Source organism: Bombina bombina, chromosome 4 (assembly GCF_027579735.1).
Source record: "Bombina bombina isolate aBomBom1 chromosome 4, aBomBom1.pri, whole genome shotgun sequence".
In the NCBI taxonomy this organism is placed as follows: Eukaryota; Metazoa; Chordata; class Amphibia; order Anura; family Bombinatoridae; genus Bombina; species Bombina bombina.
In genome coordinates, this window is record NC_069502.1 from 515,880,068 (window position 1) to 515,899,534 (window position 19,467).

General features: G+C 37.8%; 1 protein-coding gene across 1 annotated transcript in view; it reads left to right on the top strand.

Moving 5' to 3' along the window:
• Positions 1-19,467, top strand: part of OGFRL1 (opioid growth factor receptor like 1) — a 264,291-nt gene that overhangs the window by 133,125 nt on the left and 111,699 nt on the right. Inside the window, exon 7 of the mRNA XM_053711987.1 lies at positions 12,778-12,867. Coding sequence (XP_053567962.1) covers positions 12,778-12,867 — 90 coding nt within the window. The remainder of the gene's footprint in view (positions 1-12,777; positions 12,868-19,467) is intronic.

Sequence of the window (19,467 nt, forward strand, 5' to 3'; positions counted from 1 at the left end):
AGCACCTGCGTGGCCACGCAGGACTTGTTTTGCAGACCTAGTGGACATGTCATCTGTCCCACCATGGACACTGCCAATGAGGCAGGATCTTCTAATACAGGGTCCGTTCAAGCATCCAAATTTAGTTTCTCTACGTCTGACTGCTTGGAGATTGAACGCTTAATTCTATCAAAGCGTGGGTTCTCTGAGTCAGTTATAGATACTCTGATTCAGGCTAGAAAGCCTGTCACCAGGAAAATCTACCATAAGATATGGCGGAAATATCTTTGTTGGTGTGAATCCAAGGGTTACTCATGGAGTAAGATTAGGATTCCCAGGATATTGTCTTTTCTCCTAGAAGGACTGGAGAAAGGATTGTCAGCTAGTTCCTTAAAAGGACAAATATCTGCTTTGTCTATACTGTTACACAAGCTTCTGGCAGAGGTACCAGACGTTCAAGCGTTTGCTCAGGCTTTAGTCAGAATCAAGCCTGTCTATAAACCTGTGGCTCCGCCATGGAGTTTGAATCTAGTTCTTTCAGTTCTTCAAGGGGTTCCGTTTGAACCTTTACATTCCATAGACATTAAGTTGTTATCTAAGAAAGTTTTGTTTTTGATAGCTATCTCTTCTGCTCGAAGAGTTTCAGAATTATCTGCCTTACAGTGTGATTCACCTTACCTGGTGTTCCACGCAGATAAGGTAGTTTTGCGTTCCAAGCCTGGTTTTCTTCCTAAAGTTGTTTCTAACAAGAATATTAACCAGGAAATAGTTGTTCCTTCTCTGTGTCCTAATCCATCTTCGAAGAAGGAACGTCTATTACACAATCTTGATGTAGTTTGTGCTTTAAAGTTCTATTTACAAGCAACTAAGGATTTCAGACAAACATCTTCCTTGTTTGTTATCTATTCTGGTAAGAAGAAAGGTCAGAAAGCGACTGCTACCTCTCTTTCCTTTTGGCTGAAAAGCATCATCCGTTTGGCCTATTAGACTACTGGCCAGCAGCCTCCTGAAAGAATTACTGCTCATTCTACCAGAGCAGTGGCTTCCACATGGGCTTTCAAAAATGAGGCTTCTGTTGAACAGATTTGTAAGGCAGCGACTTGGTCTTCACTGCATACTTTTGCCAAATTTTACAAATTCAATACTTTTGCTTCTTCGGAGGCTATTTTTGGGAGAAAGGTTTTGCAAGCAGTGGTGCCTTCCGTTTAAGGTACCTGTCTTGTTCCCTCCCTTCATCCGTGTCCTAAAGCTTTGGTATTGGTATCCCACAAGTAAAGGATGAATCCGTGGACTGGATACACCTTGCAAGAGAAAACAGAATTTATGCTTACCTGATAAATTACTTTCTCTTGCGGTGTATCCAGTCCACGGCCCGCCCTGGCATTTAAGTCAGGTAAAAATGTTTTTGTTTAAACTACAGTCACCACTGCACCCTATGGTTTCTCCTTTTTCTTCCTAACCTTTGGTCGAATGACTGGGGGTGGAGCTAGAGGGGGAGCTATATGGACAGCTTTGCTGTGTGCTCTCTTTGCTACTTCCTGTAGGGAATGAGAATATCCCACAAGTAAAGGATGAATCCGTGGACTGGATACACCGCAAGAGAAAGTAATTTATCAGGTAAGCCTAAATTCTGTTTTATATATATATATTATTAAAAAAATTTTTTTAAATAAAGCTAATAACCATCAGGCAGACCTGTGGTAATTTACTAAGTACCAGGTTGGAATTTCTAGTCACCATTGTGTTCAGGCACCTGGTGTTTGCTGATGCACGCTTTAGACTTAAAGGGAATATTTTGGATTGCATACAGAGCATGCCATTTTAAAAACAGTTTCCAATTTGCTTCTATTATCAAGTTTGCTTTTCCCCTCATGATATTTTGTGTTAAATATATACCTAGGTAGGCATCTGGAGCACTGCATGGCAGGAAATAGAGCTGCCATCTAGTTCTCTTGAAAATGGATAACATTCTTGCAAAACTGATGCCGTATAGTGGGCCGGCTCCTAAGCATACGTCCCTGCTTTTCGACAAAAGCTATCAAGAGAATAATGAAAATGTAAAAATATAAGTAAATCAGAAAACTGTTTAAAATTGCATGTTCTATCTGAATCATGAAAGAAAATGTTGTGGTTTCATATCCCTTTAACAATGTAGCAGGGATGTGTTTATTTTATTATAAATATGAAACAAGACACTAGACTCATTTTGTTTACATTGAAAAAAATGACCATGAACAGATCTATGTGTTAAATGACTGAGCCCTCTTATTTTCTTCTTTTTGATTCAAAATAAAGCATCATATAATGAATCACATTTGTCTCCATTGTTTTATTTGCCAGCAAATGTGCAAGGTTAATTTTTCCCGTTACTCATTTTGATAGCACTATGAAGAAAAAAGGAGGATGATAGTTGTTTTTTTTTTCTTAAAGAGACAGTTCACCCAAAAAAATTTTCCCCTTTAAATTATTCCCAATGATCCTTTTAACCTGCTAGAGTGTATTAAATTGGTTACAAGTAGCTCCTTTACTCCTATTTCAGCATTTGAAATAGCGGATTTAGCCTGTGGTATTGCCACCTACACTGAACAAATTAATAATGGAGTATAGGCTATTGAATAGCCTAATGGCCCGATCCAATATGCAGTGTCGCCCGCAAAAGACCTTGCATTCTTTTGTCTGATCCAATCAGCCAATCGGATTGAACTTCAATCGGATTGGCTGATTAAATCAACCAATCAGATTTTTCCTACCTTAATTCCGATTGGCTGATAGAATCCTATCAGCCAATCTGAATTTGAGGGACGCCATCTTGGATGACGTAATTTAAAGGAACCGTCATTCGTCGTTAGTCCGTCGTGCTGGAAGGATGCTCCGCGCCGGATGTCTTCAAGATGGAGTCGCTGCTCGTCGGATAGAAGAAGATAGAAGATGCCACTTGGATGAAGCCTTCTGCCGGTCCGGATGTCTTCTTCTGCCCAGATCGGATGAAGACTTCTGCCCGGATTGGATGACCAATTGTGCCCGGCTGGGTGAAGACGGCTCAAGGTAGGGTGATCTTCAATGGGGTAGTGTTAGGTTTTTTTAAGGGGGGATTGGGTGGGTTTTAGAGTAAGGTTGGGTGTGGGTGGTGGGTTGTAATGTTGGGGGGGTTGTATTTCTTTTTTTAAAGGTAAAAGAGCTGATTACTTTGGGGCAATGCCCCGCAAAAAGCCCTTTTAAGGGCTATTTGTAATTTAGTATAGGGTAGGGCATTTTATTATTTTGGGGGGCTTTTTTATTTTATTAGGGGGCTTAGATTAGGTGTAATTAGTTTAAACTTCTTGTAATATTTTTTTATTTTCTGTAATTTAGTGTTTTTTATTTTTTGTACTATAGTTTATTTTATTTAATTGTATTTAAATTTAGCTAATTGTAGTTAATATATTTAATTAATGGAATGATAGTGTAGTGTTAGGTGTAATTATAACTTAGGTTAGGGTTTATTTTACAGGTAAATTTGTAATTATTTTAACTAGGTAGCTATTAAATAGTTATTAACTATTTAATAGCTATTGTACCTAGTTAAAATAAATACGAAGTTGCCTGTAAAATAAAAATAAATCCTAAAATAGCTACAATGTAATTATTAATTATATTGTAGCTATCTTAGGGTTTATTTTATAGGTAAGTATTTAGTTTTAAATAGGAATACTTTAGTTAATAATAGTAATATTATTTAGATTTATTTAAATAATAATTAAGTTAGGGGGGTGTTAGGGTTAGACTTAGGTTTAGGGGTTAATAACTTTATTATAGTGGCGGTGACGTTGGTGGTGGCAGATTAGGGGTTAATAGATTTAATAGGCTATGTGGGCTACGGCGGTTTAGGGGTTAATACTAGGATATGTTTATTGTGGTGTGGGCTATGGCGGTTTAGGGGTTAATGCTAGAATAGGTTTATTGCGGTGTGGGCTATGGCGGTTTAGGGGATAATAATTAGGCTTATTGTGTTGTGGGGGGTTGTCGGTCTCGGGGTTAATACATTTATTATTAGGAGTGAGAGGGGGGATTGTGGATATAGGGGTATACGTATCGGGCTTATTTTTGGGAGGCGTGTTAGACAGTTGCGGGAGATTTTAGTTAGTTTTCTTAGGCGCAGGCAGTTTCTAAAGTGCCGTAAGTCACTGGCGACTCCAGAAATTTGTAGTTACGCTTATTTCAGGACATCGCTGGTTTATCCGACTTACGGCACTTTAGGAACTTCCAGCGGGGTATATGTACCCCGATGTGCGAGCTGAAATTCTGGCTTGCGCCGAAACCTACCCCGTATATCGGATCGCGCCCCAAGTATACACAGCCAGCAGAAGAGATTACACTCTCAGTGGGATGCAGGATAGTTAAGTAATAAAATGATCATTTTCCATTGTTCTCTCTATGTATTGAGCTTTGGTGTTCCAGACAAATAAAAGATAAGGAAGCAAGTCTGTTTACACAAACTTAGAACATAATGAGATCTGATATCACCTTTAAGTTCAACCCATTGTAATAGGCTGTGGTTTCAAAGCACAAAATCAGCTACTTCATATACACAAATAAGCATGAAAATGGAATTTCTCAAATATTTTATACTCTGCAGTTGGTTTAACAAGTAATTTAAAATACATTAATGGAAAAACAATTTTACAGTGTACTGTCCCTTTAATGTGGCAAATGTTGATATTGGTGTCTTATACCGCCATTACATTTTAACCCATGCTCCCTGTATAAATTTTACAACTTCCGTCAGTCTAGTGTTTGAGCTTAGTTCCAGATAGAATCAAGCAATATATTATAAATATAAGATTTACAGTGATTCAAACAATAACAATCATACAATATCAAAGGATCTGTCCATAACATTTTTTCCAATAGTGGCAAATCCGTGAAGTGTGTGTCCTCAAAAAATTAATTTAGAAGATGAGGAACTTTTTATATAAACAGCAAAGAGAAAGTACAGGAGGAAGAATTCCGATCTATTCAACAAAAGAAGAAGGAAAACGGAAATAAACCATTATTAGAGAAACAATCTGTTACAAATAATATATTGGGGCCGAATTATCAAGCTCCGAATGGAGCTTGATGCTCCTGTTAGGCTCGCTGGAAACAGCAGTTATGAAGCAGCGGTCTAAAGACCGCTGCTCCTTAACTGGTCAGCCTGCCCTGAGGCCGCGGACATCAATCAACGCGATCGAATACGATCAGGTTGATTGACACCCCCTGTTAGGATCCCATTGGCCACAAATCTGCAGGGAGCAGCATTGCACAAGCAGTTCGCAAGAATTGCTTGTGCAATGATAAACTTGTCTGCATTTATCGATGTGCAGTGGACATGATACGTATCATGTCCGCTTGCACTATGATCAATTGACCCCAAAGGGTCTTTTCAATGTGTCCTTTACTTTGATAACTAATATGAAAGCTTTAGTTCTTAGTAAGGGTTTACATTTTGTACCTAGTTCCAGAATTAATCAATTTGATACCTATAAAGGTGTACAAAGGTTTATTAGAAAGCTATGCATTAAAAAAACTCTTTATGGCAAATCCAATCCTCAAGAACCAGGAATTTTTTTTTAAAATAACAATGGAATATTGAAAATTTATAGGTGAAACATAACTCTAACTTAACAAAAGAATAACAAATTACATTAAAACTGCTTAAAGATAATTAAAACATTGCTCGCAGGACTGTTATACTAAATAAAGGAGTTTATCTTAAAGAATTTTATCACCAATTTGATGATACAAATATATATATACAAATTGGCCATAAACCCAGTAGCCGCCTCTTCTCTCGGGGCATTTTGACAGTTTTTCACCACTAGAGGGTGTTAGTTCATGTGTGTCATATAGATAACACTATGCTCACGCACGTGGAGTTCAGGTGAGACAGCTCTGATTGGCTAAAATGGATGTCTGTCAAAAGAACTGAAATAAGGGGGCAGTCTGCAGAGGCTTAGATACAAGGTAATCACAGAGGTAAAAAGTGTATTTATGTAACTGTGTTGGTTGTGCAAAACTAGGGAATGGGTAATAAAGGGATTATCTATCTTTTTAAACAATTCAAATTCTGGTGTAGACTGTCCCTTTAATATACCTTTTCCACTTTCACTAATCTATCACAGTCCAGCCACTCCAGGCAAGCCTGTGACTTAGTTCAGTGTGTGCAAGGGTTAACAACACTTTCTAGTCTGTCCTAGACTTAGAAAAATGCCCAAAACTCCCCTTCACTGCCACCAAACCAAACTAAATAAGTTGCCACCACTTAAGATTATATTTGGGAAATCTTAAGAAATACCCAAGCTAACAAGCTATATCCCAGAATACAATTTAGCAGAAAATACCCTAAAATCACAGTACTAATACTGCCAGTCTCTTTCAGTAACATTGTTCAAATATTAGACAAAGGCCAAAGCATAATACTTGAATGATTTATTATGCGAAAAATTAGCACAATGCATTACAAATAGAATTATACACAAGCAAATTGTTTTAAAATAAAAAGGAGAAATAACAGAAATGTTATTCTTTACTAGCTTTGGATATCTGTGCCAGGGAGGTTGGCAGGAAAATATGGTCACTCACTCTGTTGGTATAGAGCCTTCCATGTAAAAACAAACACTTTAATTGTTAAACACATAATTCTTATACATGCTTCCAAGAGATCAAGTTACTTGACCCAACCTTCTTTGTTAGAAGGGCTATGGTAATATCCACCCCTCTCTTTTATGACCCCATGTTAGTTATTTAAAAAAGACCCTGTGTTTCATCAATTTCTTTGCTGAAAGTTTGGACAATAACGTTTTGAGCGTTTGCCTGAAATTATAGAACACTGTTACGGTTGCCTCCAGGCTGGCTGGAAGTTGGACCGTAGAAAAGGATGCTCCTAGTGCTCACCAAAGGAACAGCAGCACCGTAGACACTCTAACTGCTGCGTAGCCACCATAAGTAACGCAGACTCTACGAACCACCGCTGCTGGGCTGGTATCTCGCCGTCTGCTCTGCGCCCTGGACCTACGACCAGGCTCCAGTAGGTGAACCCAGGAACAAGAGCTCTTACAGGAGCTCAGTAGCTAAGGGAGTATATAGAGCATAGCAATCCCTGTAGTGATTATAGCTGGCCCCTACAAACATGAGTCAAAGCTGCAAGTTAGAGGGACAGAAAAGGTCTGATGTGCTGGAGCACACAGCCTGCTTTTTATTGAGGTTACATGCAAACAGGACACTCTCAGGGGGAGGCATAAAATCCCCCATCACACATTTGATATTAGATAGAGAGACACTCCCTTTGACAGGCCACAACATTACTTCAGCAGATAACATTACACACAATAAAACAATGCAGTCCACCTTATCACTAGCAGTCTGATTAGACAATGGTAAGGTTTATCACTAAACCTAATTAGAGCTGATCCCAGCAAACTTGTATTTAGAATTGAACAAAATTAACTCTTAATGGCACACAATGAAACTGAACCAAGTGGGAGAAAGCCAGGGACAAGCTATTTTACAGGTCTGGGGACATAGTCTTAAAGGGGCATTGTTCACGAAAGTCACAATATGTCCCCAGACGGTTCTTAAAGGGCCATACACACCCAAAGAAAGTTAATCTGTTCTCAGGGGCACAATCTTCCAGGGGCCATAGTCATGAGGAAGGAGGCTGGCAAATAGGCTTCTCCACGATCCATGGAAGCAGGGCAATTTTTCATTTAAAGGGCCAGTTACAAATAGCAGTTTGTAACATATCTCCCCTTTTGGAGGGAGACTAACCAGGCACCTGACCTTCTGTCGGTCAGTGCCTAAGTTAGTCTCGCAACCCACCCACAAATAAACATTAGCAGCAAAGTAGCCCCCCCACAATACGTAGTACTGGCCTGTAGGTTCCAGGTTGTAGGATGAAAGTGTAGCATCCTCGGCCTTCCTGGCGCAGCTGGGCAAATAGCTGATGGTACTTGGGGGGCAGAGGCCAGCGGCACTCTGCCCTGGTGCCAGCGCTTCTGCTGGGGTGAGGGGTTTGCAGGCCAGTCCTGTAACAAGGGGGTCTGTAGGGCAGAGGCCAGCAGCGTTCTGTCCTAATGCCAGCTCTTCTGCTGGGGGCATTGGGGCATAGTCCTGACCGGTGGCAAAGGGAACGTGGGGGTCAGTGGGGGTTAACATCTCCACTGTTAACCCTGGGCCCAAGTTAGGAGTTAGCTGGAGAATGGAGACTGGGCTCCCAATCCACTGCTTCTCACTCTGCTGATGGAGGACAGGAGCAACTGTCTCTGCCCCCTGTGCTGTAAGTGCAGAGACCACGGTCCCATCTGCACGGTTGTGGGGCTTACTGTCTCCCCCTGGTGCGTTAAGCTGCCGCTGGGGAGAGGGGGTAACAAACTCCTCTCTTATACATATTTCCAGCCGCTGGGGAATGGAGTCTGGGCTCACAATTCCCTGCATATTCCTCTGCTGCTGGGGGACAGGACCAACTGTCTCTGCCCCCTGTAACTCAGCCTGCCGCTGGGGAATGGAGTCTGGGCTCCCAATTCCCTGCAATTCACTCTGCTGCTGGGGGACAGGACCAACTGTCTCTGCCCCCTGTAACTCAGCCTGCCGCTGGGGAATGGAGTCTGGGATCCCAATTCCCTGCATATTCTTCTGCTGCTGGGGGACAGGACCAACTGTCTCTGCCCCCTGTAACTCATTTTCTCGCTGGAGAGCAGGTGTCCATACCCCCAAACTCCACAGTTGGCGCTCAAAGGCTCGTGCCGCTTCGTTCTCAGTAGCCAATTTTCGGATGATTCGACTGACTACCTCCTGCACAGGGTCTGGACCATATCGGACTAGCCGCCTCTTTACCTCTGGAATGAAATCAGCGCCCTCATAGCGACGGATCACACCTTATCTATTTCTGGCGAGAGGCACTGCTTTGTGTCTCTGGAGCTGACAGGTTGGGGCAATAATGTTCTCTTGTGCCTCTTCAAGCATTTTTATTAGGGCTTTTTCCTGATCAAAGGAAAACTCATTAACACACACAGCAACACAGTTCTTTAAAAAACTAATGTTTTCTAGCACACAGGCTTAAAAAAATTAACCCCTTATCGTCTAAATCATGAGGTATTCATAACAATATTATAAACATGCTTAATATTTTGGAACAAATAGAATGGGAAGACTCCTGGTTTGTGAGAAGTTATGTATCTTCACTTTATACCATTATAGAGAAATCACTGGGTTTGTTAACAGTTAGAAATATAATATTGAAGGATGAGAAATTTGATCCCATTCAACTGGATTTTATTTTAAAAGGAATTGATTTAATTCTTAAGACCAATAATTTCTCCTTTGACAAAATATATATATTTTTTCAAAATAAGTGAAACAGTGATGGGCACCAGATTTGCTCTCAGTTATGCCAATTTATATATGGCTAATTGGGAACAATATCTGGTGGTCAATCACTGTTACATAGAGTATCTCTTTCTGATCTGTTTGGGGACTGAGCAGAAATTGATAGAATTGATACAACATTTGAAGGAAAATTAATGCAAAGTACACCTTTTCTGGTGAATAGTAATACTTAGGCTGAATTCTTAGATTTGGAGATCTATGTAGAAAATGGAGATACATATATACCCATAGATGCCATCAGATCTATGGGTAAGAAATTATAAAACTGTTGAAGATTTTAAATCACTGATTTTAATAGTTTTGTTTTGTTTTTTAGAAAAAAATATTTGGAGAGAGATCTGGAGGTTGCTATCTATGTAATAAGTTCTGCATATGGAAAGAAAGAATCTCTTCATATATAAAAATTAAAATAAGAGAGCATTTAATGGAGAGAATTCAGTTAACCTGCTGTTTCAATATAACACAGAGGGTAGAGAATGAAGGAAAATCATAAATAAAAATTGGTGAATTTTAACAAGAGATCCTTTTTTGGCAGAAATATTTGGTCAGCATCCAAATATTATTTTTAAGGAAGTTCCTAATTTAAAAGTCCACTTAACTAATAATATTATTAAAAATCCTAATACACTGAATAATTGGCTATTGCCAACACAAATGGGCTTTAGGAGATGCCAAGATTGCAATGCTTTTAAGCAATTAGTTAAATATTTCTATTCTCTGGATGTAACAAGAAATATTGATATTAATCATCACTTGCAATAGCAAAAATATAATTTATCCTCTACGTTGTTCCTGTAATTTATTTTACAAGATTGTTAAAAACCAGGTTAAATGAACATGCACTCTACAATATTGTAAAAAAAAAGCAACATAATCAGAATGCTGCTGATTTGAAGTTTTTAGAAATACGAAAGGTTAAAGGGATGTGAAAGCTAAAATGTTTCTTTTATAATTCAGATAGAGCATGCAATTTTAAACAACTGTCTAATTAACTTCTATTATACATTTTACTTTGTTCTCTTGGTATCTGAAAAGCAGGGATGTATGCTTAGGGGCTGGCCCATTTCTGGAGCAATATATGGCAGCAGTTTTGCAAGAATGTTATCCTTTTGCAAGAGCACTAGATCGCAGCACTATTTCCTGCCATGTAGTGATCCAGATGCCTAGGTATCTCTTCAACACGGAATATCATGGGAATGAAGAAAATTTGATAATAGAAAGTACATTTGAAACTTTTTTTAAAATACCATGCTCTAAATCATAAAATATTTTTTTAGGGTTTCATATCCCATTAATACACATTGGAGATGAAGGGATATCCAAACATTTTGAGCCGTATGGAAATTAAATGGATTTGTTTTGAACAACCTCATCCCTAATGGGTTGAATAAAATATAATATATTTTTATATCATTTTTTGTAGTTTAATTGTTCGTGAACTATCAAGAATTCAACTAAGACTGTTCCATTAAAAATGACTGAATTACTTGAACTAAGAAAATATACAATTCTCAGAAGGTTTGCCATTATCAAATAAGGCGGATGGTGAAAGTGGATATCCTTAATCAGTGTTTTGAAGGTCATATAAATAGGTGATCAGACATGCACACTTTATTCCTTGAAACATCCATAAGTTTATTGCTAAATGTACATTGGAACGTTGTCACGATAATGCATCAGGTGACATCAGGGGTGGAGCTTTAACCTGTTAGCTTGGAGATAGCGGTTGCTGGTGCAGTGTCATTACTGGAAACAATTCATTACCATCCAGTGAAAGGGACATTTCTGAATAGTGTCTAATTACTGTATTACATTTGTATCCCTGAATACACCATATAACACTGTATGACTGTGGTTTTTATGTATATTTTAAATAAATATTTTATATATTTTTCCATGGGATACTGTTTGTCTATCAGTATAAATAATATATATTGTTTGAATCACATTTTTATTTTTAGAATTTCAATGAAACTTAAGCATATAAGAAATAACACACATACACTTTTGACCCCTTCCCTGTCCCACCCCTTGTTGCATACCATATCCCTTTTCATTCATAAACCTTTTTTTCATAAGTATTAATTCTAGATATAACTTAGATCCTTTATTTCTATTACATTTTCATGTCTTTTGTTAAGCAAACTAGCAAGCTATAATTGTTTACTTCACATCTCAAAAAGTGGTAAATTTAAACACTTAACTCATCACTTGTAATGCGAGCTCAGTGTGTGCACTAATAGTGTTCTCTGCACTATCCATTAAGAGTTTATAGAGTACAATAAAAACGTTTCTTCTGTGGTAACCTTTTTTAGTTAGAATGTTAACCATCCATTTGTAATATCAGATTGTGTGTTATACTTTGCGTAAGGCTGAGAGCACCTTGTTCTATCGATTGTGCTCCACTTGTAATCTAGGCCAAAATCAACAAACACCTTTGCAACATAGTTTCATCACTTATTTATTAAGCCCTATTATTCCTGTAATTAATTGTGGGTTCTGAGAATAGTAAGTATACTTCAGACTAAAGAAGCGTGACTATGCAATATATATGTTCCTTCTTGGCCTCTGCAGAAGTTATAAGATGCTGCAACACATGCCTGTTTTGCTAACAAAATTTGGCCGAACCAAATGTTTTAAAAAATGTGAAACAAATTTTTTCGACAAAATGAATTTTTCGCTCTTGCACGTCTACAAAAAACATTTTAGCATGTAGCACAGTTCATCTTAGAAAACTAATGTATAAAACATAATGGGCTCCATGTACTAAATGGCGGGCAGCTTCTCAACTCGCTACACACGGGCAGCGGATCTGTTGATCCGCTTGCCCGTATGTATCATTACACACTCATCGGAGTGTGTAATGCCCGCCCCTTCAATTGCACGACCAATCACACGACTGAAGGGGCTGTCAATCACCGAGAGCAAGCATGCTCTCTGTGATTTTGCCCCGCCACCTAAGAGGTGGGGTAGGGTGTAGGAAGCAGCGGTCTAATGACCTCTGCTTCTTACATTGCGGGAAGCAGGCTTGCATATGCCCAGCTTTCGCTGCTTCGTACATGGAGCCCAATATCTTCTGTTTGCTAAATTAATAATACAGTTACTGTATTTTTTTAGGATTGTTTTATTTGTAATCTTTTTTTTAAGGTCAAGCCAGGCTTTCTTGTTTATTTTTCATCTACACTTATATGCAATATATCATTTCTATATAGAAACAGTATGCCAAACAGTAGAAGAGTTATATCTTAAAAAGACCACAAATAAATTGAAAAATATGTTTAGAACTTTGGTCTTGGATTGTTATCAGCTCTGTGACACTAAATATGAATAGGTTTAGATGCTATTTTCTTGTAGCATTGTTTTTACACTCCAATTCTTTTGCGTTTTGTTTTCCAGACTGACAGCAGCACAGCCGAGAATAACATGAAACCAAAGAGAAGCTTTTATGCTGCAAGAGATTTGTTCAAGTATCGACATCAATACCCAGTAAGAGAATTTAATGACATTTCCTTACAGTCACATCCGGACTCACTACTTATCTTCCTTTGAAAATGGCAGTATTAGCAAAGAACAAAATAGACTCTGATTTGTCCTTTCATGTCACACCCATGACAGCTAATAGTTATTAAATCAATACTGTATCAAAACGTCCCTTGTTCTTTAAAGCAAGAAACAGGCATTGTATGCCTATTAAAATATTGCTTTAAAATATGTGTCTGTACATTCTCTTTCGCTTTATTTTTCAATTCTGATGGTACACTTGTAAAAGGCGGATTTTGTGCTTCTGCCTTGTACATTTTTATCCTACATCTGAGTTGTTACAAAGATGTAAATGACCATTTTCCTCTAGTCATGAGAAGAAACTGAGATTTTGTTGCATTTAATTCTGTGTTTATTTTTCAGTTAGATATGTGATAGTCTAGAGAATAGATGATAGCTAGGCTGAAAAACATGCTATCAACAGGAAAACCCAGATTTATTCTGAAATCTAAAATTTTTTATTAATATTTTTTAAAATAAAATTGTTTTAATCCCCCCCACCCCCCCCCCCCCCCCTTAGTAAGTCAAAATCTTCTGGACCTGTATCTTTGGTTTCGTTTTGTGTTCTAAAATGCAAATAATAGCCTATATTTATTAAAAACAATAACTATTATCTTTCTGGTTATAACAATGTACTATCTGTCAGTTTAGTATGTGTACAAAAGTATTAAAACAATTATATAAGTTTATTATGAAATTTAAATATTGCATCAGTGATGTAAGATATTATTGTTTACACTTGGTCCCACCCCCTCTCCAAGATGTCTCATTTTAAAAATGCAAATATATCAATAATCCATAATCCAAACCTTTTCTGGTAAAAAATGTTTTACTTTTTAAATTTAAAAAAAATAAAGTTTCCTTATTAATTTGGAAAGGTTTTCATCCGAAATCAAGAACAATATGGGGAATTATTTTCCATTTGAAGAAAATGGGTACATCTGATATCTTCTAAAATGGGATTAGAAATGTTCTTATACTGTAAATCATTAAACTGCTAAATTACATGGTTTAAAATATCACCCAAAATTCCAAACCTCACAGAAAGAAGATTTGTCTTTGCTGAATATTATTCCTACTGTAAAAGGATGGCAACACAATGCACTAGATATGGAGCAGACCATTTTAAAAAAGTTTCCAATTTACTTCTATTATCAAATTTGCCTCGTTTCCATGATATTTTGTGTTGAAGTTAGATGTCTGGAGCACTACATGGTAGGAAATAGGGCTGCCATATAGTGCTCTTGCAAATGGATAACACAGCTGCCATATAGTGCTCCTAAGCATATGCTCCTGTTTTTCAACAAAAGATACCAAAAGAACAAAGAAAATTTGCTAATAGAAGTAACTATCTGAATCATTATCTTTAGCATTTAAACACAATTTAAAAAAAACAAAACAAAACAAAAAAAAACAATGGAAAAGATCTTGGTTTCCAACAAACAAAACAGAATGGCAAACAGTTAAATCCTATTCATGACAAAGCAATTGTCGAGAGAGATACTGTTTAAAAAAATAAAAGCACTGCAAATTACAATTACAAAAATGTGAGTATGAAATAAAACAATTTTAAGAACAAGATTTCTAAACGCCATTTCTAGACGTTGCATCTGTGATTTTAGTTTTTTTCTCATTTCCTACAGATCTCGTTAGTGGTACAAAATATGTATTAAATACATAGGTAAATTTCTGTAATGGCCAATACAGATGGACGATACAATAACAAGGGTTAGACACAAATGTATAAAGAGACTGCACTTTTCACCTGTCACGTTTTTCATAAACTGGTTTACAAATGACTATAAACAGTGTGTAATACGCAAGCCGAACTGGGATTTTGTGAAACAGTATATTTCTTTTTTTAGTTTTTAGGGCTCCATTTAAGAAGCAGTGGATGCTGCTTCAGAGTCCGATTGTATTGAAACGTAAATTAAGAAGCGCTCCCTTAACCTGTCCTCCACCCTTTATCAAGTGGATTGAAATCATCCTGATTCAATACAAACGGGATGATTGACAGCCCCTGCTAGCGGCTGATTGGCCGTCAGTGAGCAGGGGACGGCATTGCACAAGTATTTCACTAGAAATGCTTGTGCAATGATAATTTCCAATAGCGTATGCTGTCATCATTTAGCAATGTTGAGCGGACATGATTTGCTATAACGAATCATGTCTGCTTGACATTTAGTAAATCTACCTCTTAGTTTTTATTACATATAACATATTTAAGTACACCAAATTTTACATAAAAAAAGACACTACTAAATGTTCTATTCTAAGGGCAAACTTAGGGCGAGATTACATATGCGGCGCAGGCTTAATCATAACTGCTGAAACCTGCGCCCTCGCACAGCTGGGAATCACATTAACCCAGCCGGCAGTTCTGCCGTAAGTAGGATAATCTAGCGATGTTCAGAAATGTGCGTAAATACAAATTTCTGGAGTCGCCAGTGACTTACGGCACTTTAGAAACTGCCGGTGCCTAAGAAAATAAAAAATATGTGAAAGCCTAACCCGCCTCTGAAAAATAAACCAGACACGTAAAACCCCTATATCAGCCATGACCTCCATATCAGAACTAATAATAAATGTATTAACACCTATTCCGCCAAACCCCGACATCGCAATCTAACTAATTAAACTATTAACCCCTAATCCCCCTAAATCGCAATCTAACTAAAAAATGTATTAACCCCCAATCCGCCAGTCACCCACAACGCCAACTATCTAATTACCCTATTAACCCCTAAACCGCCAACCCCACATTGCAAACTACCGATCAACACTATTAACCCCTAAACCATCAACCCCCAACAACGCATTAAACCTAATGAACCTATTAACCCTTAAACCGCCAACCCCCCACAACGCAAATAACTAATTTAATTACTAAGCCCCCTAACCTAACACCCCCTAAATTAACCCCACATACCTAAAATAAAAAAATACTAAGTTACAATTAAAATTTAAAAAGTATAAAAAAAAAATAAGATTAAATTAAAAAAATCTAAAATTACTAAAAATAAAAAAGTCTATTATAGAAAATAATAACCCAAATGATCAAAAATAAAAAAATAAACCTAATCTCTATGGCCTAGATTTAGAGTTTGGCGGCCAAAGGGGTGCGTTAGCTACGCGTGCTTTTTTTTCCCCCGCACCTTTTAAATACCGCTGGTATTTAGAGTTCACAGAATGGCTGGGTTTTCAGTGCGTTAGGCTCCAAAAAGGGAGCGTAGAGCATAATTTAACGCCACTGCAACTCTAGATACCAGCGGTGCTTACGGACGCGGCCAGCTTCAAAAACGTGCTCGTGCACGATTCCCCCATAGAAAACAATGGGGCCATTTGAGCTGAAAAAAAAACCTAACACCTGCAAAAAAGCAGCGTTCAGCTTCTAACGCAGCCCCATTGTTTTCTATGGGGAAACACTTCCTACGTCTGCACCTAACACCCTAACATGAACCCCGAGTCTAAACACCCCTAACCTTACACTTATTAGCCCCTAATCTGCCGCCCCCGCTATCGCTGACACCTGCATATTTTTTTTAACCCCTAATCTGCCGCTCCGTAAACCGCCGCTACCTACATTATCCCTATGTACCCCTAATCTGCTGCCCCTAACACCACCAACCCCTATATTATATTTATTAACCCCTAATCTGCCCCCCTCAACGTTGCCTCCACCTGCCTACACTTATTAACCCCTAATCTGCCGAGCGGACCGCACCACTACTATAATAAAGTTATTAACCCCTAATCCGCCTCACTCCCGCCTCAATAACCCTATAATAAATAGTATTAACCCCTAATCTGCCCTCCCTAACATCGCCGACACCTAACTTCAATTATTAACCCCTAATCTGCCGACCGAATCTCGCCGCTACTGTAATAAATGGATTAACCCCTAAAGCTAAGTCTAACCCTAACCCTAATACCCCCCTAAATTAAATATAATTTAAATCTAACGAAATAAATTAACTCTTATTAAATAAATTATTCCTATTTAAAGCTAAATACTTACCTGTAAAATAAACCCTAATATAGCTACAATATAAATTATAATTATATTATAGCTATTTTAGGATTTATATTTATTTTACAGGTAACTTTGTATTTATTTTAACCTGGTACAATAGCTATTAAATAGTTAAGAACTATTTAATAGCTAAAATAGTTAAAATAATTACAAAATTACCTGTAAAATAAATCCTAACCTAAGTTACAATTAAACCTAACACTACACTATCAATAAATTAATTAAATAAACTACCTACAATTATCTACAATTAAACCTAACACTACACTATCAATAAATTAATTAAATACAATATCTACAAATAAATACAATGAAATAAACTAACTAAAGTACAAAAAATAAAAAAGAACTAAGTTACAAAAAATAAAAAAATATTTACAAACATTAGAAAAATATTACAACAATTTTAAACTAATTACACCTACTCTAAGCCCCCTAATAAAATAACAAAGACCCCCAAAATAAAAAAATGCCCTACCCTATTCTAAATTACAAAAGTTCAAAGCTCTTTTACCTTACCAGCCCTTAAAAGGGCCCTTTGCAGGGCATGCCCCAAAGAATTAAGCTCTTTTGCCTGTAAAAAAAAACATACAATAACCCCCCCCAACATTACAACCCACCACCCACATACCCCTAATCTAACCCAAACCCCCCTTAAATAAACCTAACACTAAGCCCCTGAAGATCTTCCTACCTTGTCTTCACCATGCCAGGTATCACCGATCGTTCCAGGCTCTGAAATCTTCATCCAAGCCCAAGCGGGGGCTAGACATCCATCATCCGATGGCTGAAGAAGTCTAGAAGAGGGTCCAAAGTCTTCATCCTATCCGGGAAGAAGAGTAGATCCGGACCGGCAACCATCTTCTTCCAAGTGGCATCTTCTATCTTCATCCGATGAGGACCGGCTCCATCTTGAAGACCTCCACCGCGGACCCATCTTCTTCTTCCGACGACTTCCCGACAAATGACGGTTCCTTTAAGGGACGTCATCCAAGATGGCGTCCCTCGAATTCCGATTGGCTGATAGGATTCTATCAGCCAATCGGAATTAAGGTAGGAAAATTCTGATTGGCTGATGGAATCAGCCAATCAGGATCAAGTTCAATCCGATTGGCTGATTCAATCATCCAATCAGATTGAGCTCGCATTCTATTGGCTGTTCCGATCATCCAATGTTTGTTTCCGATCAGCTAATGTTTGTAAATATTTTTTTATTTTTTGTAACTTAGTTCTTTTTTATTTTTTGTACTTTAGTTAGTTTATTTAATTGTATTTATTTGTAGAAATTGTATTTAATTTATTTATTGATAGTGTAGTGTTAGGTTTAATTGTAGATAATTGTAGGTAGTTTATTTAATTTATTTATTGATAGTGTAGTGTTAGGTTTAATTGTAACTTAGGTTAGGATTTATTTTACAGGTTATTTTGTAATTATTTTAACTAGGTAGCTATTAAATAGTTATTAACTATTTAATAGCTATTGTACCTGGTTAAAATAATTAGAAAGTTGCCTGTAAAATAAATATTAATCCTAAAATAGCTAAGATATAATTATAATTTATATTGTAGCTATATTAGGATTTATTTTACAGGTAAGTATTTAGATTTAAATAGGAATAATTTATCTAATAAGACTTAATTTATTTCGTAGGATAAAAATTATATTTAACTTAGGGGGGTGTTAGTGTTAGGGTTAGAATTAGCTTAAGGGGTTAAACAATTTATTAGAGTAGCGGTGAGCTCCGATCGGCAGATTAGGGGTTAATACTTGAAGTTAGCTGTCGGCGATGTTAGGGAGGGCAGATTAGGGGTTAATACTATTTATTATAGGGTTATTGAGGCGGGAGTGAGGTGGATTAGGGGTTAATACATTTATTATACTAGCGGTGAGCTCCGGTCGGCAGATTAGGGGTTAATAATTGTAGGTAGCTGGTGGCGACGTTGTGGGGGGCAGATTAGGGGTTAATAAATATAATATAGGGGTCTGCAGTGTTAGGGGCAGCAGATTAGGGGTACATAGGGATAACGTAGTTGGCGGCGGTATACAGAGCGGCAGATTAGGGGTTAAAAAATTTAAATATAGTGGCGGCGATGTGGGGGGACCTCGGTTTAGGGGTACATAGGTAGTTTATGGGTGTTAGTGTACTTTAGAGCACAGTAGTTAAGAGCTTTATGAACCGGCGTTAGCCCAGAAAGCTCTTAACTACTGACTTTTTTCTGCGGCTGTTTTGTCGTTAGATTTCTAACGCTCACTTCAGCCACGACTCTAAATACCAGCGTTAGAAAGATCCCATTGAAAAGATAGGATACGCAATTGACGTAAGGGGATCTGCGGTAGGGAAAAGTCGCGGCTGGAAAGTGAGCGTTAGACCCTTTAATGACTGGCTCCAAATACCAGAGGGCGGAAAAAACCAGCGTTAGGAGCCTCTAACGCTGGTTTTGACAGCTACCGCCCAACTCTAAATCTAGGCCTATGAAAATAAAAAAGCCCACCCAAATAAAAACAGCCCCTA